The sequence below is a fragment of the Cervus elaphus genome, chromosome 28, assembly GCF_910594005.1.
Source record: "Cervus elaphus chromosome 28, mCerEla1.1, whole genome shotgun sequence".
NCBI lineage: Eukaryota > Metazoa > Chordata > Mammalia > Artiodactyla > Cervidae > Cervus > Cervus elaphus.
Window position 1 is genome coordinate 64,084,085 of NC_057842.1, and position 21,303 is coordinate 64,105,387.

The 21,303-nt window shown below is 40.7% G+C and overlaps 1 protein-coding gene across 10 annotated transcripts in view; it reads left to right on the forward strand.

Annotated features, from left to right (window-relative positions):
• The window catches only part of SNX14 (sorting nexin 14), a 64,557-nt gene extending 49,458 nt beyond the window's left edge, over positions 1–15,099 (forward strand). For all 10 annotated transcript variants that reach the window (XM_043890219.1, XM_043890221.1, XM_043890220.1 and 7 more), the window contains 8 exons: positions 2,552–2,592; positions 2,717–2,836; positions 7,783–7,906; positions 8,172–8,336; positions 9,041–9,136; positions 11,378–11,469; positions 13,929–13,985; positions 14,886–15,099. In XM_043890219.1, the coding sequence (XP_043746154.1) occupies positions 2,552–2,592; positions 2,717–2,836; positions 7,783–7,906; positions 8,172–8,336; positions 9,041–9,136; positions 11,378–11,469; positions 13,929–13,985; positions 14,886–14,924 (734 nt within the window). In that variant the 3' untranslated portion in view covers positions 14,925–15,099. The remainder of the gene's footprint in view (positions 1–2,551; positions 2,593–2,716; positions 2,837–7,782; positions 7,907–8,171; positions 8,337–9,040; positions 9,137–11,377; positions 11,470–13,928; positions 13,986–14,885) is intronic.
• Positions 15,100–21,303: the final 6,204 nt, after the last annotated feature.

Consider the following 21,303-nt stretch of genomic DNA (forward strand, 5'->3'; position numbering starts at 1 on the left):
GCCCCATTTTAAGAGAGTGTGTGCATGTGTGTGTGTACATATACACACACACACACACACACACACACATATATATATAAAACCTAAGGAATAAATTAAATATTACAAGTGAGCCAATTTGGCTTTCATCTAGATCTCTCCAAATTAGTACGTATAATTCAGGCAGAATATTTAGTGTGTGTCTTACTGAGAGAAGATGCAAGAATATTTTGTATTTGGTTATATATAATGGCTGTTGTTGCTGTTTAATCCCTATGTTGTGTCCGACTCTTTTGCTGCCCCGTGGACTGCAGCCCGCCAGGCTCCTCTGTCCATGAGGTTCTCCAGGCAGGAAGACTGGGGTGGGTTGCCATGTCCTTTTCCAGGGGACCTTCCCGACCGATAATCTGAGCCGTCTCTCCTGCACTGGCAGTTGGATTCTTAGCAGTGAACCACCAGGGAGGCCGTATATGATGTTCAAGAGCGAGGATGGGGAGACCTGTTTACTGACTCAGCTTGAGTGAAGGAGAAGAAATGATCAAATATGAGCCAGATTCCTGTTCATATAGCTGGACGAATGCTGTTTGTTGCTGAGATGTGGAATAAGTTTAGAGTGGTTCTAAACCTGGGCTTCCCTGGTGGCTTGGTCAGTAAGGAATCCATCAGCAACTGGGGAGACCCAGGTTCGATCCCTGGGTTGGGAAGAGCCCCTGGAGGAGGGCATGGCAACCCACTCTAGTGTTCTTGCTTGGAGAATACCCGTGGACAGAGCAGCCTGGCGGGCTACAGTCCATGGGGTCACAGAGTCAGACACAACTGAGCGACTAAGTACAGCACAGTTCTAAACTTATACTGAGGTTATGGAATCCAGTTGAGTTTCATAAAGGTTTATAAAGTAGTAGAGGCAGCAGAAAGCATGGAATAGAGATCGTATGTTGTTTGAAATCAGATTGAGTAAAAATTTTGGCTCAGGAAGAGCATGTAGAAGAGAGAAGCACAGGATGAAACACCATGATTTAAAGAACTTTGGAAATTCTGAGGCAAGGAAGTAATTTTGGGGGTACCAAAGGAGAAATAGCCAGGCAGGAGATTTGGAGGTTTTCATATTGTAAAACAGTCTCTGCTTTAGTTTTCATTAGTACGCCTTTTGTTACTGCCATTAGAATCTGCTTTTTCTCCAAACTGTACTGAAAGAAATTTAAGTTATATTAATCAACTTTGATGCATTTTGACAGCCATTTGTAAATGCTTGAGAAAAATCACGTTTGATATTTTATAATAAAGGAACCTGGAGATAAGATCAAGACAATATTCTGGCAAACTGGATTAGAATATATAAATTAGTCTAAAATCAAGAATACAGACCATTCAAATAGCCAATTTAAATGTTGTAGCAGTGTTTAGATATTTTTTTCCTTTTGATTAAATGCAAAAGTTAGATACATTTATATATTCACCATTGCTTAATGTCTTTTGAGAACATTTCTTGTGGACAATTACATATGTACATAAAATTAGAGAAATTTGTATAATGAACTCTTCATCCCTTCAAAAGTTACCACACTTGGCTTGTTCCAGTCCTTTGAAAGGTTGTCACTGAGCTGTGGAAGATCCAGAGGAGAATTCAGTCTGGCGCCAGTAATGAGGCTTGATCACTCAGAGCTTTTGTGAAATAAAGTTTGATTAAAGTACAGAAGAGATAGAGAAAGCTTCTGACATAGACATCAGAAGCGGGCAGAAAGAGTGCCCCCTGCGAGTCTTTAGCTGGATGATATAAGCTACTAGCAGGCTGCTAGTTAGAGAAAGGAAATGTCTCAAAACTCAGAGAATGGCACCAGGCCCCTTACCCACAACATGCATTTTGGGATAACATTGGCACAAGGTGAGTTGTCCTGGACCGTAAAATGATTGACATGGATCTTGAAGAAAGGCCCATTTCCAAGCCAGTACAGTCTCGTTAACGCAGCCTAAGAGAACAGTTGCATGACTAAAGCATATTGGTTTGTCAAGTGGGTTCTGAGTCTTAGGGGAACCCACTCGAAGACAGAGTCTAGGGTAAATACATAGTTCATTAACATAGCTTAAGACAAACATTTCCATAAGAAATTTCCATTGGTTAGCTCAAGGTTTGAGAAGAGTTAAGTTCAGGTGGAAGCAGGTGTTGTCATGGCAGCACAGAATTTTAAAAGAAACCTCTTTTTAAATTTGTATAGAGAAGGGGAAAGAAATCTAACACTTGTTGGTTTCCTCCTGCTGCTTTAGAGAGAGAGAAAAAGTGTCTGACACTTGCATCCTGTTTCCTCTGTTTGGAGACCCCTGGCCTTCCTGCCTGTTACCCTCTCACCTTCCCTTACCTCCCACCCTACTGGATTATTTTGAAGTATCCCAATTGCTGTATCTGGAAACAGTTAAGAATACCATGTTTATTATAAATTTTTGTTAAGTGTGAAATGGTTCATTTTGCTTTTTACTTGGCTGTTTGGTATTTAAAATTAGCTAGTGAAGTATTCATATAAGCAATTATGAGATATATTTTACTTTCTTAAAATTAATATCTTATTTTTAATTGCAGGGAAAATTATAAAATCTGTTCCTGGAAAACTAATGAAAGAGGTGAATATGGGCATTCTATAAAATGATAGTTATAAACTTTTAAATATTAGTAAATTTTAATTGTCTATATGATACTGAAAATCATAATCTTTATTTTTTTATTTTTATACCATGGTTTCCACAGAAAGGTCAACATTTGGAACCTTTCATCATGAATTTCATTAATTCTTGTGAATCTCCAAAGCCTAAACCGAGTAAACCGGAACTGACCATTCTCAGCCCTACTTCAGAAAATAATAAGAAGGTACCATGCATTGTCTCAGAGAGCCATTAAGTTTGAAATTGTCCTACTTATGACTTTTCTTTTAAAGGAAGAATTGTGTGTTGATGAAATGGATGGAACTGTGTGTCTTTGTGTGGAAATCAGTTGTAAAGGATAAGGAGGGTATTGTAGGTAGTTGCTTGGTTCTTTGCTTTAATGGGTAAATGTTTCTTAAGAATCTGTAGTTGTCAGCTCCTACCATTTATCTGTTGGGGAATTTTTTAAAGTGGTTTTCTTAGGTTGTTAATCACCAACTTCCAGTAATCTGGGAATTAATTTCTATAATGTGTTTGTGTTTATTTGATGGTATTCTTAGGTAGTTAGGTTAGGGAAAAGGAGTCCAGAATGGTGGTGGCTAAGAGACCTGAAAGGGAAAAGCCCGCGAAAATAGAACAAAGGAAGGTCCGAGGACCGGAGTGAGAACCTCACGTAAAACAAACAGCACTCCTGGCTGGCCCAATTTACATAGGACAGACCCAGGGAGAGAAAAACATATAAAAAGAGGAGCCAGAGCCTCTTTTCTCTCTCTCTCTCCCATGCACTGGGGCACTCTTCTCTTCGCGCGTCTTGGGTCGACGTGTCCTCACACCTTGAAGATGGATTTTCCTGTTCTCTGTTATAAAAGTTGTTGGTGGCTGTCTGGATCATCTCATCTAAAGAGGCAGCAGGGTCCTGCTGCTGTAGCTGTTGTAACTTAATTCTGATCTCTGATGCACACTGGGACAGGAATCTGTCCTTTAAAATCACCTGTCCCTCGTAAGAGTCTAAGTCCAAATTGGTAAACTTTTGGAGGGTCTCTTTTAGCCTTTCCAGAAAGGCAGTGGGGTTCTCATTGGGCTCCTGAGTTATTGCTGAGACTGGGCACAGTCCCACAAATAGGCTTCCCTCTGTTTTCATGGGTGGACTTTTTAAGGGGTGAGTCTTTTTGAAGCTTATCCTACCCAGAACTGTAGCAGCCTGAGAGCCAGGCATCCCTGGGTCATGGTGCAGATCCCCAGGCAGGGTGAGGCATGATGACCTCCTGGGACCCCCAGGCTGGAGTTTGGGTGTCCCCAGGGTCTCCAGCGTGACCAGTGCTAGGTAGGATTAAGGGGTTGGATATTATACAATATTTTCCTCCCAAGGCCAGCTATTTTCTGGTTATCCCTCTAGAAGATTGTAGAGGCAACATTGTGGGCCCGGATGAGGCTGAGGAAGGGAGCATGAAACAGGAGGGAAGGGGGCGCAGAGCACAACCTTTGAAAGAATGACATAGCCCAAGGGCATAAGGTAAACCGAGTAAAAATCAGTTGGGTCCAGGATGACAAGTCAAATTCAAGTAAACCTTAATCCCCAATCTGTAAGCCAAAGGACACACCCAGAGATGGCAGAACAGCTCTAAGACACTGTCGAAAGAGGGAAGAGTGGGGTGATTCTCCAATGGCTGGGATGATCCTCCCACTCATTAGCATATGAATTAACCCCCGATGGCAAAACCTAACCAGGCCCATTCTGTGGCCTGAGCCCTTGTCCTCGGCAATGGCACACACCCTGAAGCATGGCTTCTCTCTGAATCCTAACAAATCCACTTCTTACTTTTTGGCTGGGCTCATCCAGGGAGAGAGCTGAAGGACAGGAGGAACAATCAGTGGGAAAAAGGTGCCAAGGAATCCCTTTCATGGCCTGCTGGAAAATTTGCTAAATTCCTGACTGGCGCTCACAGTTTTCATTGGTCTGATTTTTTGGCACAGAGAAGAGTAAGGACAGAAGAACCCCCACCGGCTTGGGTAACCGCTACTGGGGCCCAGCAGAGAGTGCCTTTGGGACATACCACAGAGTAGCCTCTCCAGAGTCCCTCAGTTGCACCCACTGCTGCCTGCCTGTCTGCGGGGGGTTCCAGGAAACAAGAAACAGAGAATGTAAAGGAGTTAAGATTTTGTTAAGCATGTCCCTCCAGCCATAGGAGCGAGGACCTCCTGCCTTAACCTGAGGTCTTCTGGAATCTGAGGCTGAGCCGCATGGGCTTTCTGCTGAGTTCATTTCTCACTGCCCCGGTTTCCAGCACGACGGGCCTTCCCCTGCCCTGGGTTTTCTTCCGTGTTCTACTGCGGGAGCTTGGCTGAGCCGGGCTCCTGCTGCGCTTGGCCTCTTGCGCGCGGAGGTTGTTTCAGCCAGGTTAACCCCGAGTCACGGCACCGTAGATGTCAGGCGAGTGTATGCTTCTTGGTTCTTTGTCTCATCACAACAAAGATTGGGAGAGACGGACATTAAAGCCCCCTCAGCGTGTTACAACTCTCAAGTCTTGGAGAGACCGTGTTATAGCTCTCAGGTCTCGAACGGACCGTGTTATAGCTCTTAGATAAATCAGTGTTACAGCTCTATTTTATTTAGAAAATAACAGGAAAATCCATCTTCAAGGTGCGAGGGCATGTCGACCCAAAGACATGAAGAGAAGATTGCCGCAGCGCGCGGGAGAGAGAGAGAAGAGAGCTTTGGTTCCTCTTCTTATATGTTTTTCTCTCCCTGGGCCTGTCCTATGTAAATTGGGCCAGCCAGGAGTGCTGTTTGTTTTACGTGAGGTTCTCACTCCGGTCCTCAGACCTTCCTTTGTTCTATTTTCGCGGGCTTTTCCCTTCCAGGTCTCTTAGCCACCACCATTCTGGACTCCCTTTTCCCTATTCTAACTACCTAACAGTATGATATAATTTTAATGACTTATAAAATATTTCATCCTTTCATTAAACAAGCACTTTATTTATATGCCTGCTATTGGGTGCTGGGCACTGGGAATATAAAGATAAATCCCGAGGACTTCCCTGGCAGCCTTGTGCTTTTTTTTTGTTGTTGTTGTTGTTTTTAATTTTTAATTGGAGGATTGTGTTGGTTTCTACCAAATATCAACATGAATCAGCCCTAGGTATGCATAGGTTCCCCCTCATCCTGAACCTCCCTTCCCCCTTGCTCCCCATCTCGCCTCTCTAGGTTATCACAAAGTACTGGATTTGAGCTCCCTGCATCATACAGCAGATTTCCACTTGCGGTCTAATTAGACAGCTTGATTTTAATGCAGGGAAACTAGGATCCCACAGTGGTTCAGCATGGCCGGGAAAAAAAGGAAAAACAGATTGATTTCCTATCTGCAAGAAGCTCAGTTTAGTGCCAGGGTAGTACCCAGCATGGGGAATTCTGTGAGCTCAAAGAATACCACCCTCTTCCTCAAGAGAACTTCTTTGGTTTATTACTGTAAAGGGTGTCTTTAATTTTTTTCACTTTATAAGTTTATTGCTAGTAAACAGAAATACAGTTGATTGTTGTATATTGGTTTTTAATTCACAAGTCTTGCTAGACTTGTGTTAATTTTAGTGGTATATCTGTTAATTCTTTTAGGTTTATAGATTCAAATGAGGGCAGTTATGTTTCATTCATGACTAGGACCTGCTATACAAAGGGAATGATTGCAGTGTTTCACCATTAAATTATATAGTGTAGTTTTTTTGTAGATATCCATTATGAAGTTTAGGAAAGTTACCTGCATGTTTGTGGGTGCACTTAGCCTATAGTTTTTCTTTCTCATTGCATCCTTGTCAGGTTTTGGTATTAAAGTTATGTTAAGTTTTCTTTATTTGCTGGTAGAGTGTTAGTTATTTAAATAGTGATAACTTGTAATAGTCATCTAGGCCTCAAGTTTTGTTTGTGGACGTTTTCTTTTTTTTTTAACCAATATAATTTCTTTAATGATTATAGTATTCTTCAGATGTATTATTTCATGAGTCAGATTTTGATAGGTTGTACTTTTTAATAAATTCTCCATCTTATCTAAATTTGAAAAATTTTGGCCTTATGTTGTCAATAATATCTTCTTTTCATTTTCCTCTGACATCTATGGTTGTGTCCCCGTTTATTCCTGGCATTGTCTTCTTTTCCTTTCCTTTTCTTTTTGCCTTTTTGACCCAACATGCCAGAGACTGTCCATTTTAACGTTTTGTTTACCTTTTCCGTCCGTTTTTTTAGTTCCTTAGTATCTGCTCTTTGATTATTATTAAGGTAGATTGTTTGGCATACTTTTGGGATAGTAGGCAGAGCTAAGACTTAGTTGCATTTTATTACCTTGCTGTGAGTAATTCTTCATATTTTTTTCATATACATTAGGTCTTTGATTATTTTGTCCAAATAAACTTAGCTTAAACTTTAACGTTCATCTGTAAACATCCTTTAATTAAACAGTGATGTATAATCTTTAAATCATGTTGGAATTAAAATCAACTGTTCCTAATGTTTTTTATATAATTTATTTATTTATTTTTGGTTGTACTGGGTCTTCACTGCCGCGTGGAGCGTGGAGGCTACTCCAGCTGCGGAGCTGGGCTTCTCTCCCGTTGCAGAGCGTGGGCCCCAGTGCCCAGGCTTCCAGAGCCCTGCGTGGCGCCGCGGCCTGCGTGCTCACTGGCTGCAGCTCACGGGCTCTAGAGCGTGGCCTCAGCAGCTGTGGTGCACGGCTTAATTACCTCATAGCCTGTGGAGTATTTCCAGAGGAGGGATCACACCCAACCCAGGGACTGACAGGCACATTCTTAACCACTGGACCACCAGGGCAGTCCTAGTGCTAATGGTTTTATGCATCTTTTTAATGTTCATTTACTTCTTTTGATACAAAAAATCACAGGGATTCTTTGTATGGATGATGAATTGTCTGTTGCATCTAAAATGAAGGTAGATTTTATTTAATATTTCGGCCTCCCAAAGTATTATTATTTTTTAATTCAATTTTGGGTATAAATGTGGCATTTAGGGGGCAGATCTTAACCACTCTGATATTGGGTTTTTTTTTTTTATATTCTGTTTTGATTGGACACAGTTTAAACGCCTTTGCTCTGTAATTACTTTACCCTTAGTAATTATTATTAACCTGTGTAATAAACTTCTTTTTATTATTTCAACTTTTACTTTAGCTTTTTAATGATTTGTATAAGAATAATGCAAATCGTTCTGAGAATACAGAAAGAAGGCAAAATCAGAATTATTTTATGGAAATGATGACTGTAGAAGGAGTCTATGACTACCTGATGTATGTAGGTAAGATATCTGTGGTTACTGTTAAAACCCATGTTATATTTCGTCTGTGATGCAAATTAATGCTCTTGCGTATTGCTGCATTATAATTTTTTTTAATTGAAGGTACTTTTTAAATTAAGAATTCAATATGTAGAATATAATTGGTCTTGAACATATTAAAGTTATTAGTGTTTAAAAATAAAATATTGACCATTTGTATTTTTGTATTGGAAAATGTTCAGGTAACTATTTACCTTAATGGAATGTTCTGTGTGATCCTTCTCAGGACAGGTGGTTTTCCAGGTTCCTGACTGGCTTCATCATCTCTTAATGGGAACTCGAATCCTCTTTAAAAATACCCTGGAAATGTATACTGATTACTATCTTCATTGTAAACTAGAACAGCTCTTTCAGGAGCACCGTCTGGTTTCACTTATAACACTTCTCAGAGGTTTGTATTTCGTCATGTGTTTGTTTCATGTTTGAATACTCAATTTTTATTTAATTTTAATTAGATCTCAAAGAGTGAGAAGCCTGGCTTTTCTTTGCTTTTATTAGTATTACTACCATGAGGAAATACTTTGTATATAATAGATAAAAATTCCTGCAAATGTTTCTTTTTTAAAAACTGTGTTAATTTTTTATAAGATTCTTTTTTTTAAGACTTATTTTATTCATTTATTTATGGCTGCTTAATAAATGGAAACGGCAACCCACTCCAGTGGGGTCAAGACACAGCCCATGGGGTCGCCGAGAGTCGGACACGGCTGAGCACTTAGGCTGCGCTGGGCCGTCCTTGCTGCCCTCCGCTTTCTCTCGTTGCAGCGAGTGTGGGCGGCTCTCCAGCTGTGCTGAGCTGGCTCCTCGTGGCAGTGGTTGCCCTTGTCGTGGAGCAAGGCTCCAGAGCACAGGCTCGGTAGTTGTGACTCGCAGGCTGAGTTGTCCCTCAGCGTCTGGGATCTTCCCAGACCAGGGACTGAACTCTCCCCTACCCAGGCAGGCGCTCCCAGGGAGGCCCCGCCTGTTTATTTTAAGGCGGGTAATTGCTTCCCAGGGCCGCGCTGGTCTCTGCCGCACATCAGCAGGAATCAGCTGGGTATATGCGTATGTCACCGCTCTCTCGAACCCAGCAAGTATTTTTTTGTCTCTTTTTAGATGCTGTATTTTGTGAAAACACTGAACCTCGCTCTCTTCAAGATAAGCAAAAACGAGCAAAGCAGACTTTTGAAGGAATGATGAACTACATTCCAGGTATAATATTTAAAAAGTAGTTTAATATAGATTAGCACTCTTTGGTGGTCACAATGTATAGTAATTACTGAGGCTGATTTTTATTGTGAGTTTTTATTTTAGAAGTAGTTATAAGAGCCAGTTAAAGTTAACTCATTCGTTAAATGGAATTTGGTTTTTATGTTAACACTAAGAACTTTTAGATAAGGCTGTTTCTACTCACACGATAGTTGGATTCTCTCAGTAACTTAGAATCAAACTGATCATAGTGGTATGTCTGTGGGACAGCTGGAGTCCTGCTGGTCACTTCACCATGAGGAGAGCTACATTAGTGTGTGTGAGTTAGAGGTCAGAATTCATTCATTCATCCTGAATTTACTGAACACCTTCCATGTGCCAGGCACTTAGCAGAGTGCAGGAGATATAAAAATTGTACTTGGGCAGCTCAAACTGGCAGGAAGATAGACACACAGACAAGACGTACCTGTGATAATAAAAGCTTGTTTAGGTTATGCAGTATCTCAAAGGAGGAGGGTGAATCCCTCTCATAAAGGAGGTAGGCTTGAGTGAATGGTTAGTAGCCTCTTACTGAGATGTGAGTATAAGGAAAAAACATCAAGGGGTCAAAGCAGATGATACTTAATTTAGGACATTTTGAATGTGACAAGCCTATTTATATATTATTCAGGAGGCAGTGTTAAACAATTAAATACCCAGGTTTTGGAATTGGAGGAGCGATGATATAAGATGAGATATGGGAGTCAGGTGTGAGTGGTTAATGCCCAGCAAGAAAATATAGAGTAAAAATTGAAGATGTCGTAGAGAATCCTCATCACTGAAAAATGAGTCTCAGAATGGTCCTGCTTAATTTTGAAGACAAGTTCTGTCCCCATTCTGAATGTAAATGTGAACCACAGCTATTTTTGAGTGAATCTTGTGTAGGTATATGATGAAGTCATTTCTTCCTTCTTTGTAATGTAATATCGTGACCTTCTATATTGTAATGTACATTCATGGTTTTAACTGTCTTAGTTTTAATATTTAGAAACATGGAAAGCCCGTGAATATAATAATTGTAATTTTTCTCAGCCATGAATTTGAGTCACATCTGCTTCAAGACTTCCATTTGGAAAGGGGTGATTCAGCTTGTGAGGAAGCATAACATGCCTTCCTGTTGTCCTCTACTCATTTCCTCCTTAGTGATTCTTGAACAATCTGAAGGGATCGTCTATTTTTGTCCATGATGCTTCATGCATATTAATTGGAAAATTCTGTGTAGTATTGGTGAATTAGGGGATTCACAAAGATGCATTATGGGCCATCTCTCTTGAAAAATATCAAGGATCTACTGAACTTAGTATAAATTAAATTTTGCCTCTCAGGGTTAGATTTACCCTGTAAAAGCAAACATAAAATGAAGATTTTCCTTGAACAACATTAAGCATTTCATTATGATTGGAGGGGAAAGGACAAATACTTGAGCACCTTGTTTACTTAAGAATAAGTTTCTTTTCCTGCTTGGAGGAAACCATTCAGCACAGATTTTACTAAGGACTGACTATTACCAAGAGTGATACTTGACTGCTTTGTAGTCAAACATGAATTAGAACTTTTGGGAGCAAACTTGTGTTTAAACAGTTTCCCAAAAGATTATTCTGTAAGATAGTAGTAATTTTGCAAAAAATACAGAAATAAATTGGTCATATTCGTTGAAGACAGTCTCTGTTCACCATAAAATTAAATTAATTAAATTTTTAAAAATATTAAGATATTCAAACATGAAAATACGGCGAGTGAAAAGTAGAAGTGATCCTGTCCCCACTGTGCAGAAGTAGCGGTATGTTTCCACTGGTGTTGATCCTCGCAGACAGTTTCTTTGTATCTCTGTATATGTATGCACAAGTGTATGTACCTAGTGTTTTATTTTATTTTATTTGAATGGGATAATAGGTGTTGTTTCCCAACTGTCTTTTATCCTTAATAGTATAAGTAGATTTCTTTATTGTAACATTCCTGAGAGCTTACAGCTATGCCTTGTGCATTGTGAATCTTTAAATTCAGGACTCATGATGCTGCATCTCTAACTTGACCACAGAGCCCTTTTCTCTAAGTGCTTCTTACTGAAGCACTGATTTAGGAAATGCTGACTTACAGTTTTTACATAATACCTGGGGGAGAGGGTAGAGATTTTGCCTTATGATCCAGTAAATCATGAGTCACTGTATAATATAAAATTGTTTCACATGTGGCTTTCTTGTTTAGATTTGATAGTCAAGTGTATTGGTGAGGAAGCCAAGTATGAAAGCATCAGACTTCTTTTTGAGGGTTTACAGCAGCCCGTTCTCAACAAGCAGGTAAAGTTCATTAAAGCGGTTTGCCTCGGGTCCGCTTGGTTTGGTGACTGACACAGTGGCGTGTCTGGCGTGTTAACTGTGCAGTGATGCTCTGCTAAGTGAAGGCAAGTGATTCAAACATGCGGATGGAATGAAGGTGTCTTTTGTTAACTCTTTTTGCTCATTACCTTTTTTTTTCTCCATAACATGATTGAAAAAAATATTCACTATAGGAAATTTGGAATATACCAGGTGGATTCTTTACCACTAGCACCACCATGGAAGCAAAAATCCATGAAATAAAGTAAAAACTTAAATATTAAGAATTCCATCATTCATTCAGGTTATATACAATAACTGCAATTAACATTTTACTGCTTATCAGTTCAGTTCAGTCACTCAGTTGTGTCTGACTCCTTGTGACCCCATGGACTACAGCAGACCAGGCCTCCCTGTCCATCACCAACTCACAGAGTTCACCCAAACTCATGTCCATTGAGTCGGTGATGCCATCCAACCGTCTCATCCTCTGCTGTCCTGTTTCCTCCCACCTTCAGTCTTTCCCAGCATCAGGGTCTTTTCACATGAGTCAGCTCTTCGCATCAGGTGGCCAAAGTATTGGAGCTTCACCTTCAATATCAGTCCTTCCAATGAATATTCAGGACTGATTTCCTTTAGGAAATCAGTTGGATCTGATTTCCAACCAGTTGAACTGGTTGGATCTCCTTGCAGTCCAAGGGACTCTCAAGAGTCTTCTCCAACACCACAGTTCAAAAGCACCAATTCTTTGGCACTCAGTTTTCATTATAGTCCAACTCTCACATCCATACATGACTACTGAAATCATAGCTTTGACTAGACGGACCTTTGTTGGCAAAGTAATGTCTCTACTTTTTAATTTGCTGTCTAGGTTGGTCATAATTTTTCTCAAAGGAGCAAGCATCTTTTAATTTCATGGCTACAGTCACCATTTGCAGTGATTTTGGAGCCTCAAAAAGTAAAGTCTGTCACTGTTTCCACTGTTTCCCCATCTGTTTGCCATGAGGTGATGGGACTGGATGCCATGATCTTAGTTTTCTGAATGTTGATCTTTAAGCCAACATTTTCACTCTCCTCTTTGACTTTCATTAAGAGGCTCTTTAGTTCTTCTTCACTTTCTGCCATAAGGGTGGTGTCATCTGCATATCTGAGGTTATTGATATTTCTCTTGGCAATCTTGATTCCAGCTTGGGCTTCATCCAGTCCAGCATTTCTTAGGATGTACTCGGCATATAAGTTAAATAAGCAGGGTGACAATATACAGCCTTGGAACCAGTCTGTTGTTCCATGTCCAGTTCTAGCTGTTGCTTCCTGACCTGCATACAGATTTCTCAGGTGGCAGGTCAGGTGGTCTGGTATTCCCATCTCTTTCAGAATTTTCCACACTTTGTTGTGATCCACACAGTCAAAGGCTTTGGCATAGTCAATAAAGCCGAAATAGATGTTTTTCTGGAACTCTCTTGCCTTTTCAATGATCCAGCGGATGTTGGCAATTTGATCTGTGGTTCCTCTGCCTTTTCTAAATCCAGCTACGACATCTGGAAGTTCATGGTTCACATATTGCTGAAGCCTGGCTTGGAGAATTTTGAGCATTACTTTACTAGCGTGTGAGATGAGTGCAATTGTGCGGTAGTTTGAGCATTGTTTGGCATTGCCTTTCTTTGGGATTAGAATGAAAACTGACCTTTTCCAGTCCTGTGGCCACTGCTGAGTTTTCCAAATTTGCTGGCATATTGAGTGCAGCACTTCGACAGCATCATCTTTTAGGATTTGAAATAGCTCAAGTGGAATTCCATCACCTCCACTAGCTTTGTAGTGATGCTTCCTAAGGCCCATTTGACTTCGCATTCCAAGATGTCTGGCTCTAGGTGAGTGATTACACCATCGTGATTATCTGGATCGTGAAGATCTTTTTTGTATAGTTCTTCTGTGTATTCTTGCTACCTCTTCTTAATATCTTCTGCTTCTGTTAGGTCCATGGCATTTTTGTCCTTTATTGAGGCCATCTTTGCATGAAATGTTCTCTTGGTATCTCTGATTTTCTTGAAGAGATCTATAGTCTTTCCCATTCTGTTGTTTCCCTCTGTTTCTTTGCATTGATCACTGAGCAAGACTTTCTTACCTCTCCTTGCTATTCTTTGGAACTCTGCATTCAAATAGGTATATCTTTCCTTTTCTGCTTTGCCTTTAGTCTCACATATTCTGTTGAGATCTTAATACATTTCAAATTTTGTATGAAGCTTATTTCTTTAAATTTGTTGTTATATATGAAATATTTAACATCAAATAAATTACAAGGCATAATAATAAAATGTAAACATGTGAAAACATATCTATCTAAAACTCATCCTAAAAATAGAACATTATGGACCTTGTTGAAGCTACTTTTGTTTTTTTTTTTTTGTCTAATTCCTTAAAATCTTTGTTTTTTTGCATTTTAGCTGACTTACGTTTTATTGGACATTGTGATACAAGAACTGTTCCCAGAACTCAATAAGGTAACTGAAAAGCAGCACTTTCTGTATGTTTTGGTGGAGTCCTGACATTTAGTTAGGGACATAAACATTAAGGAAACCCTTGTGACACTGCTGGTTTTAAAAATTAACAACCTTAACAAATAGCTCTTTGTATTTTCTTCACTCAACATGCTTAAACGTAGAGTGGAATTGGGGATGTATGCACTGGATAGCCCCTGCCTTGGCCTCCCGCCTTCCTGATTGCAGTCAGATGGGATGTTGTGCAGAGGAGGGCGTGAGTGCGCATCTCGTCTCTGGGATGGGCCCAGCTCTGCAGGCGGCCATCTGCAGGCTGAAGGCTGGGTGAGCGTTCCTAAGGCAGCTGAGCTCGTGTGGAGCCAAAAACAAACACAGAATGAATGGGAGTTGGAGGATGGTGATGTTGTTATTACCTTGAGTCCTGCAGATTCTGAGTTTTGGGCATTGCCTTTTTACCTTGTTTATTTTTTTGACTAATCCCTTTGGTCAGATGAAATAACTATGCAGGGTTGTGATACAGCAGTGAAATGTTAGTTTTATAGAGGAAACTAGATTTGGACTATTTACCTGTGGAATACAAGTTTTCAAGTGATAGCAGTATTCAGTGTGGATTAAAACAGGGTGGCAATTACGGACATTTTGTATTCAATTTACATAGGAATCAGTACCAGGAAATTCCAGCTCTCTGTTTGAAGCTTTATGAGGTCTATCACATGCTTTTTTCCTCCTCTCTAAAACGTAAATATTATCTGTGGCATATGCCAGCTAATTTCTTGCGGGTTTTAACACATACATATATATGTTTTAGGCTAGAAGTTTAATACACTGGAACTGTAAGGCAGTTTACAAATGAATTCTTGTTTGTTTTTCCTCTTCTATTAAATAGATTTATTTTTACTTTAGGTACAAAAGGAAGTTACATCTGTGACGTCCTGGATATAAACATTTGGATTTGGGATAGAATAACCAGTTGAAATGTTTGCTGTGCTATTGTAGTATCTATGTACTGTCTTTTCTTTTACTTTTGTATATTCTTGTATATATCATGTAATTCAGTGTCTGAAGTTTTGATTTTGTTTTAATAAAGACTAACAGATTTAATAATGATGAAAACTGATTGGGTCTCATTGCCTTTCATTTTACGTCTCTTATCCAAATTTTCTTAGATCTATGTCACTTGTTATTGCTGTTTTTAAAAGAGATATTTTAATTCATAATCTTCTTGGGGCAAATCAGTTAGACTGATAACTTTGAAAGTACTGTATCACTTTGAAAATAATTATTTTTAGTGTAGAGATCTGATTTGCTGTCTTATTTGGAGTTAATAAATTTTAGCAGATTTATTCCAGTCCCCCTTCTCATTTTTCTGTGTAGTTAACTGTGTGTCTGTAAAGAAGACATACTTTATAAGTTTTTCATAACAAACAGGGGACTTCTTACTCTTCTTAGATGATTGACAGGTTATATTTAACCCTTTTGTGTGTGAAAACTGGCTACTTACAAATATTTGTGATTGTGTGGTTACAACTGCATTTCACTGAACATCTGTAACTATAATCCAAAAGTTTATATAAACAGTTTAGTCAAGTGGATTTTTGGTTTATGTTGTCTCTCCAAAAGAAAGGTATGAATTCACTGTATTCTTTCGGGAAAGTGAAATAATTATTTTTATAGGTTCATCCTATAGAGTTGTGCTTATAATTTCTTTTCATGCTGTGTTTTTCTCCCTGAATCACATTTGTCTTTCAAGATTGGGCATTTTGTGTTTGGTTATTGGCTGTAGTGTGCATTCAGAATATATTTATTGAGTTCAACCATGTATCAAGTGCTGATAATGTGGGAACTCTAAATATAATTTGGAAAGTGAAACCAATTGAATGATACTGTTCAGTTATTTTTTTCCCAGTTTTGAAAAATGGTCTTTAGATATTACAAAATTTTTAAAAGGTTTTGCCAGTAGTTCTATTATCTTTTTAATTGCTTAAAAATTCTAAACTGTGTGTGAGTTTCTGTGCATCAGTGCTTTTAACCAAGCCTTCAACATTTTACTTACTTCTCAGGGGCAGGTGGGAAATTAATCAAGCTAACTCTTCACATTTAAATCTGTAGCATTTTGGCTGGAAAAATAAAATATTTACAGCCCTTTTATGCCATTCTTATCTACTTTGCTATAAATTGTGATATTTTGTTTATTTAGATGAGAAAAAATTCTTATGAGTGTATCAAACAACCTGGGCTTACCCTGATAAAATGCCATAAATGGGGTGACTTAACAGAATTTTATTTCTCACACTTCTGGAGGCTGGTAAGTCCAAAATCAAGGTACCCACAAGGTACATTTCATTCTGGGACCTCTTCCTTGGTCTGTAAATGACTGCCTTTTTTCCTGTGTACTCACATGACCTCTGTGTGTGGCCGTGTAGGAAGAAAGAAAGATCTTTCTCTCTCTTCTTTTCTTCTTTAAGGCCACGAATGCTCTTGGGTTAATGAGCTAATTTAACCTTAATTACCTCCTAAAGGCATCATCTCCAAATATAGTCATATTGGGATTTAGGGTTTTAATATGTGAATTTTAGAAGGACACATTTAAATCCATAGCAGTGGGTGAGCTTTATTTAAAGAAAATGTGATGTAAAAAAAAAAATCTGTAAATACAAAGTCATTTGCATAATAAAAGAGAAAGGAACTGGATGCGTTCCCTGATGGCCAGGCGTTTTATATCACATTTCACCATCCAGTAACTGTGAGATGGTGTTACTCCTCTTTTGTTATTTACATTGAAGTTAGAGAGAGCGGTGAAGTTGGAATTCAAACAGATCCGTCTCTAGTCTTGTACTCTTGTCAGTGTTGCCCCATGAAAGGAGTCTTTTATTTCCAAAAATGAGTACTCTGGATTCCTTTAATGGTCCCCTGGTGCATTTCAGATTTTACTTTGCACTTTCCTTTCTATGCATCTTTATGTATGTCTTATACTGCATGAGTTTTACCTTTTGAAATGTGTTTAGAGAAATAACTGTGGTTGCGGGGATAAATTAAATAGATGAGAAGACACTGAAATTTATAAAGGACATTATGTCTGTGTTATAATCATTAAGCTATAGATATCAGAAGATTCTGAGAAATAGTTCAAACACTTAAATTATCTTTTATTGGGACTTCCCTGGTGATCCAGTGGTTAAGAATCTGCCTTCCAATGCAGGGGACTTGGGTTTGATCCCTGCTGGGGGAACTAAATTCCCACATGCCCCGGGAAAACTAAATATTCCCCAATACTCCCCCCATGCCCTGCACCACAGCTAGTGAGCCCGCGGGCTGCAACTAGTCAGGTCCTGCAGTGAGGGTCCCACGTGCTGCAAGCAAGACCCAACACAGCCAAACAGATAAATGTTTTTAAAATTATTTACTGACTTACTAAAAACGGTTAGATTTTACAATAAAAATATAAACGGAAGTCTAATTTGCCAGTGTTCTTTGTAATATATACATAAGTTGTAACTTCAGATATAGTCAATATTAGAATAAAAATTACTGACTGAATGAGCAAACAAACAGGTCTTGCTAGTCCTCTCCACTCCATTTCAAAGACTGTTCTCTTTATGTATACATTAGTGTTGGCAATGGTGCTCGGTACATGAGGAGAAATCCTTAACCTGAGGCCTAAGGACCCTGGAAGATTTTTAAGTCCATTGCAAATGGTTTTTATTTCACTATTTTTTATAAATTTGATGTTGATGATTTTTTCTATCAAATTACACTAAAGTATTATTCCAGGTATTGGATGTGGCTGTATTCCAGTAAAACCTTATTTATGTGAAGCAGTGGCAAGCAGGATTTGGCCTTTAGGCTATAGTTTGCTGATCCCTGATGTAGAAGAACAAAAGTGGAGAGGGAAAAGGGATGCTATTAGAAAAATTGTAATCACCTTCGAATTAAGGAGCCAAGGGGTGCATGGGTGCGTGCTTAGTCACTTCAGTCATGTCCAACTCTTTGCCACCCCATTCCACCAGGCTCCTCTGTCCATGGGCTCGCACCTGTGTCTCTTACATCTCCTGCATTGGCAGGTGGGTTCTTGACCACTCGTGCTCCCTGGGAAATCCAGGGGCAGGGCAGGAGGCTAGGAAATTTATTTTTTAGAAAAAGGCAGCTATCCTTTTCAGGGAAGACTTAATTGGCCTTTTGGTTGCAGAGCAGTTACAGTAAAAAAGAGGCAAACTGCTCTGCGTGATGAAAAGCGTGGTTAGATAGAGAAATTATCGTCTGGAGGAGCTGATACTGGAGAAAAAGGACTGTGTGGCTTTGGGACTGAGTCCAGAGAGTGAGAGAAGTGGCAGAGGAGGAATTATTCATGATTTATTCAGTTTATTATACACGTGTGTATTGAGCAGTCACTGTGTGCCAGGCAGTTTCAGGTGCCAAGGATATATTTGTGCATTTGTAAGCTTACATGGAGCCCAGGGAACAGAGACAGTATAAACAATGTAAATAAGAAAATAGTATATAGTATGTTAGAAAGTAACAAGTGCTCAGAAAAAAAGTTAAACTGAAAAAGAAAATAGAATGGTAAGGGTTGCAGCTTACTGTGATCGTTGACATTGAAGAAAAGGACCTGAAGGTGAGAGGTTAAGCCATGCAGATATTTGGGAGCCCGTATTCCAAGTAGAGCAATAGCAAGTGCAAAGGTTTGAGTGGAAGTGTGTCCATTTGAAAGAAATCTGCCCCAGTCACGGTGTGTGAAGGTAGATAGTGTCAGAGAAGTGAAGGAAAACAAGATCGCAATGGTCCTTGGAAGCCATTATGATAACTCACTTCTACTTGGTCTGTGATGGAAAGATTTTGAGCACATGAGCAACATTGTCTTTCTAATATTGTGATAGAATTACTTTGGTTACTGTGTTGAGAGTGTTGAGAAGAGACTAAAGTGGAGTATAAGTAGACACAGAGGATTTCCCTAGTGGTTGAGAATCTGCCTGCCATTGCAGGGGAGACAGGTTCAATCCCTGGTCCGGGAAGATTCCACATGCCTCTGGGCAGCTAAGCCTGTGTGCCTCCACCACTGAGCCCTGTGCTTCTCGGCAAGAGAAGTCGCCGCCGTGGCCCCACATACCGCGAGGAAGAGTAGCCCCCACTCCCTGCACATACAGAAAGCCCTCGCGTAGCAACAAGAACCCTGTGTAGCCAATAAATGAATAAATAAAAATTTAAAACGTAGAGACATGGCTCATTTAGGAGGCTGGTGAAGTAATTTAGGTGACATGACAGTGATTTGAATCAGGGCAGTGCTTGTGAAGTTTTTGAGAAGTTGAAGCCTCTTTTTAGTTTTTTCAGTTAGGAAACAGGATATACTGATGGACGGGTTGTGAGTTTGAGAGAAAAACAGAGTAGCCAAGGATATTCCAAGGTTCAGTCTGAGCAATAAGAATGATGAAGGGTCCATTAAATGAGCTGAAGGGAATTGTGCCTGGCACCAGTTTTGAGGGGGGATCAAGAATCCACTTTTGGGCATGTAAAGTTTGGGATGCCTATTAATCATCTCAATTAGAGATGCCAGGTAGGCCATTGTATTTGTGAATCTGGAGTCCGTGGGAGAGATCTAGGCAGGGGTATAAATCTGCGTCACCAGCATTACAATGTAAAAGTGAATGAGAGCACAGAGGTTAAGTGTGAAGAGAAGACAGAAGCCATCCTAGGACCGTCCCCCTGCGGTTTCCAGTGCTTGACACTAAGAGAGCTGGAAAGGAACCCAAAAGGGACTCCCGAATGATGGGTTTGGTTGATGGTTTTTTTTTTTTCTTTTTTAAAAAATTTTTATTTATTTACTGATGACTCTGCTGGCTCAGTAGTTGCAGCTCCCAGGTTCTAAGCAAGGGACTTAAGAGAAGGGAGTGGCTACTGCTACCCACTCCAGTATTCTGGCCTGGAGAATTCCATGGACAGCATTCAGGGTCATCCCAGCTCAGGGATCAAACCTGTATCTCGTGCATTGGCAGGTGGATTCTTTACCACTGAGCCACTGGGGAAGCCCTGACTGATGCTTTTTAGGAGCATTGCTGTCTCACATTGAGTTGTAAGTTTCATTTTGCATTGTAATTCCCTCCATTTATGCCTAATCACTAAAGCTTTATTTTAACACTTGAGCATTATGCTAGCTGCTCTTGGCAGTGAAGGCAGCACTGTATCCATATTTTGGGATAATGCAAGGTGGAGAAAAGCCAGTGCAGCACTGAGAGGCGGTGATGAGGTTCCCTGAAGAAGTTGTGGGGCAGCCCCGAGGGGCTCCCCTGGTAGCTCAGCTGGTGAAGAATTCGCCTGCAGTGCCAGAGACCCCGGTTTGATTCCTGGGTTGGGAAGATCCGCTAGAGAATCAATAAGCTACCCACTCCAGTATTCTTGGGCTTCCCTGGTGGTTCAGACGGTAAAGAATCCGCTCGCAGTGTGGGAGACTTGGATTCGATCCCTGGGTTGGGAAGATCTCCTGGAGAAGGGAACGGCTACTGCTACCCACTCCAGTATTCTGGCCTGGAGAATTCCATGGACAGAGGAGCCTGGGGGGCTGCCGTCCACGGGGTCACAGAGTCGGACACCACTGAGTGATTTCACTCACACTAGAGCAAATGCAGGAACCTGGCCATGTAAGCAAGTCCTGGCAACTCTCACAAACAGGAAGGGCCTTGCCAACTTATATAAAAAATTAATTATTTTTGGCTGTGCTGGGTCTTCGTTGCTGTGTGCAGGCTTTCTCTAGTTGCGGCGAGCTGGGCCGCTCTCTAGTTGTAGTGCGCAGGCTTCTCTTTGCGGTGGCTTCTCTTGTGGAGCATGGACTCCTGGCCCTGGAGCGCGCGGGCCTCTCATTGCGGTGGTTTCTCTTGTTGTGGAGCATGGACTCCGGGCTCCGGAGCGCGCGGGCCTCTCATTGCGGTGGCTTCTCTTGTGGAGCATGGACTCCGGGCCCTGGAGCGCGCGGGCCTCATTACGGTGGCTTCTCTTGTGGAGCATGGACTCCGGGCCCCGGAGCGCCCGGGCCTCTCATTGCGGTGGTTTCTCTTGTTGTGGAGCATGGACTCTGGGCTCCGGAGCGCGCGGGCCTCTCATTGCGGTGGCTTCTCTTGTGGAGCATGGACTCCGGGCTCCGGAGCGCGCGGGCTCAGTAAGCTCAGCACTCAGCCTCAGTAGCTGTGAAGCACAGGCTTGGTTGCTCTGCAGAATGTGGGGTCTTCCTGGACGCAGGGATCAAGTCCATACCCCTGAGTTGGCAGGTGAGCTCTTGACCACTGAGCCGCCAGGTAGCCCCTGAGGGGACGCACTCTTGTAAACTGCTGAGCGC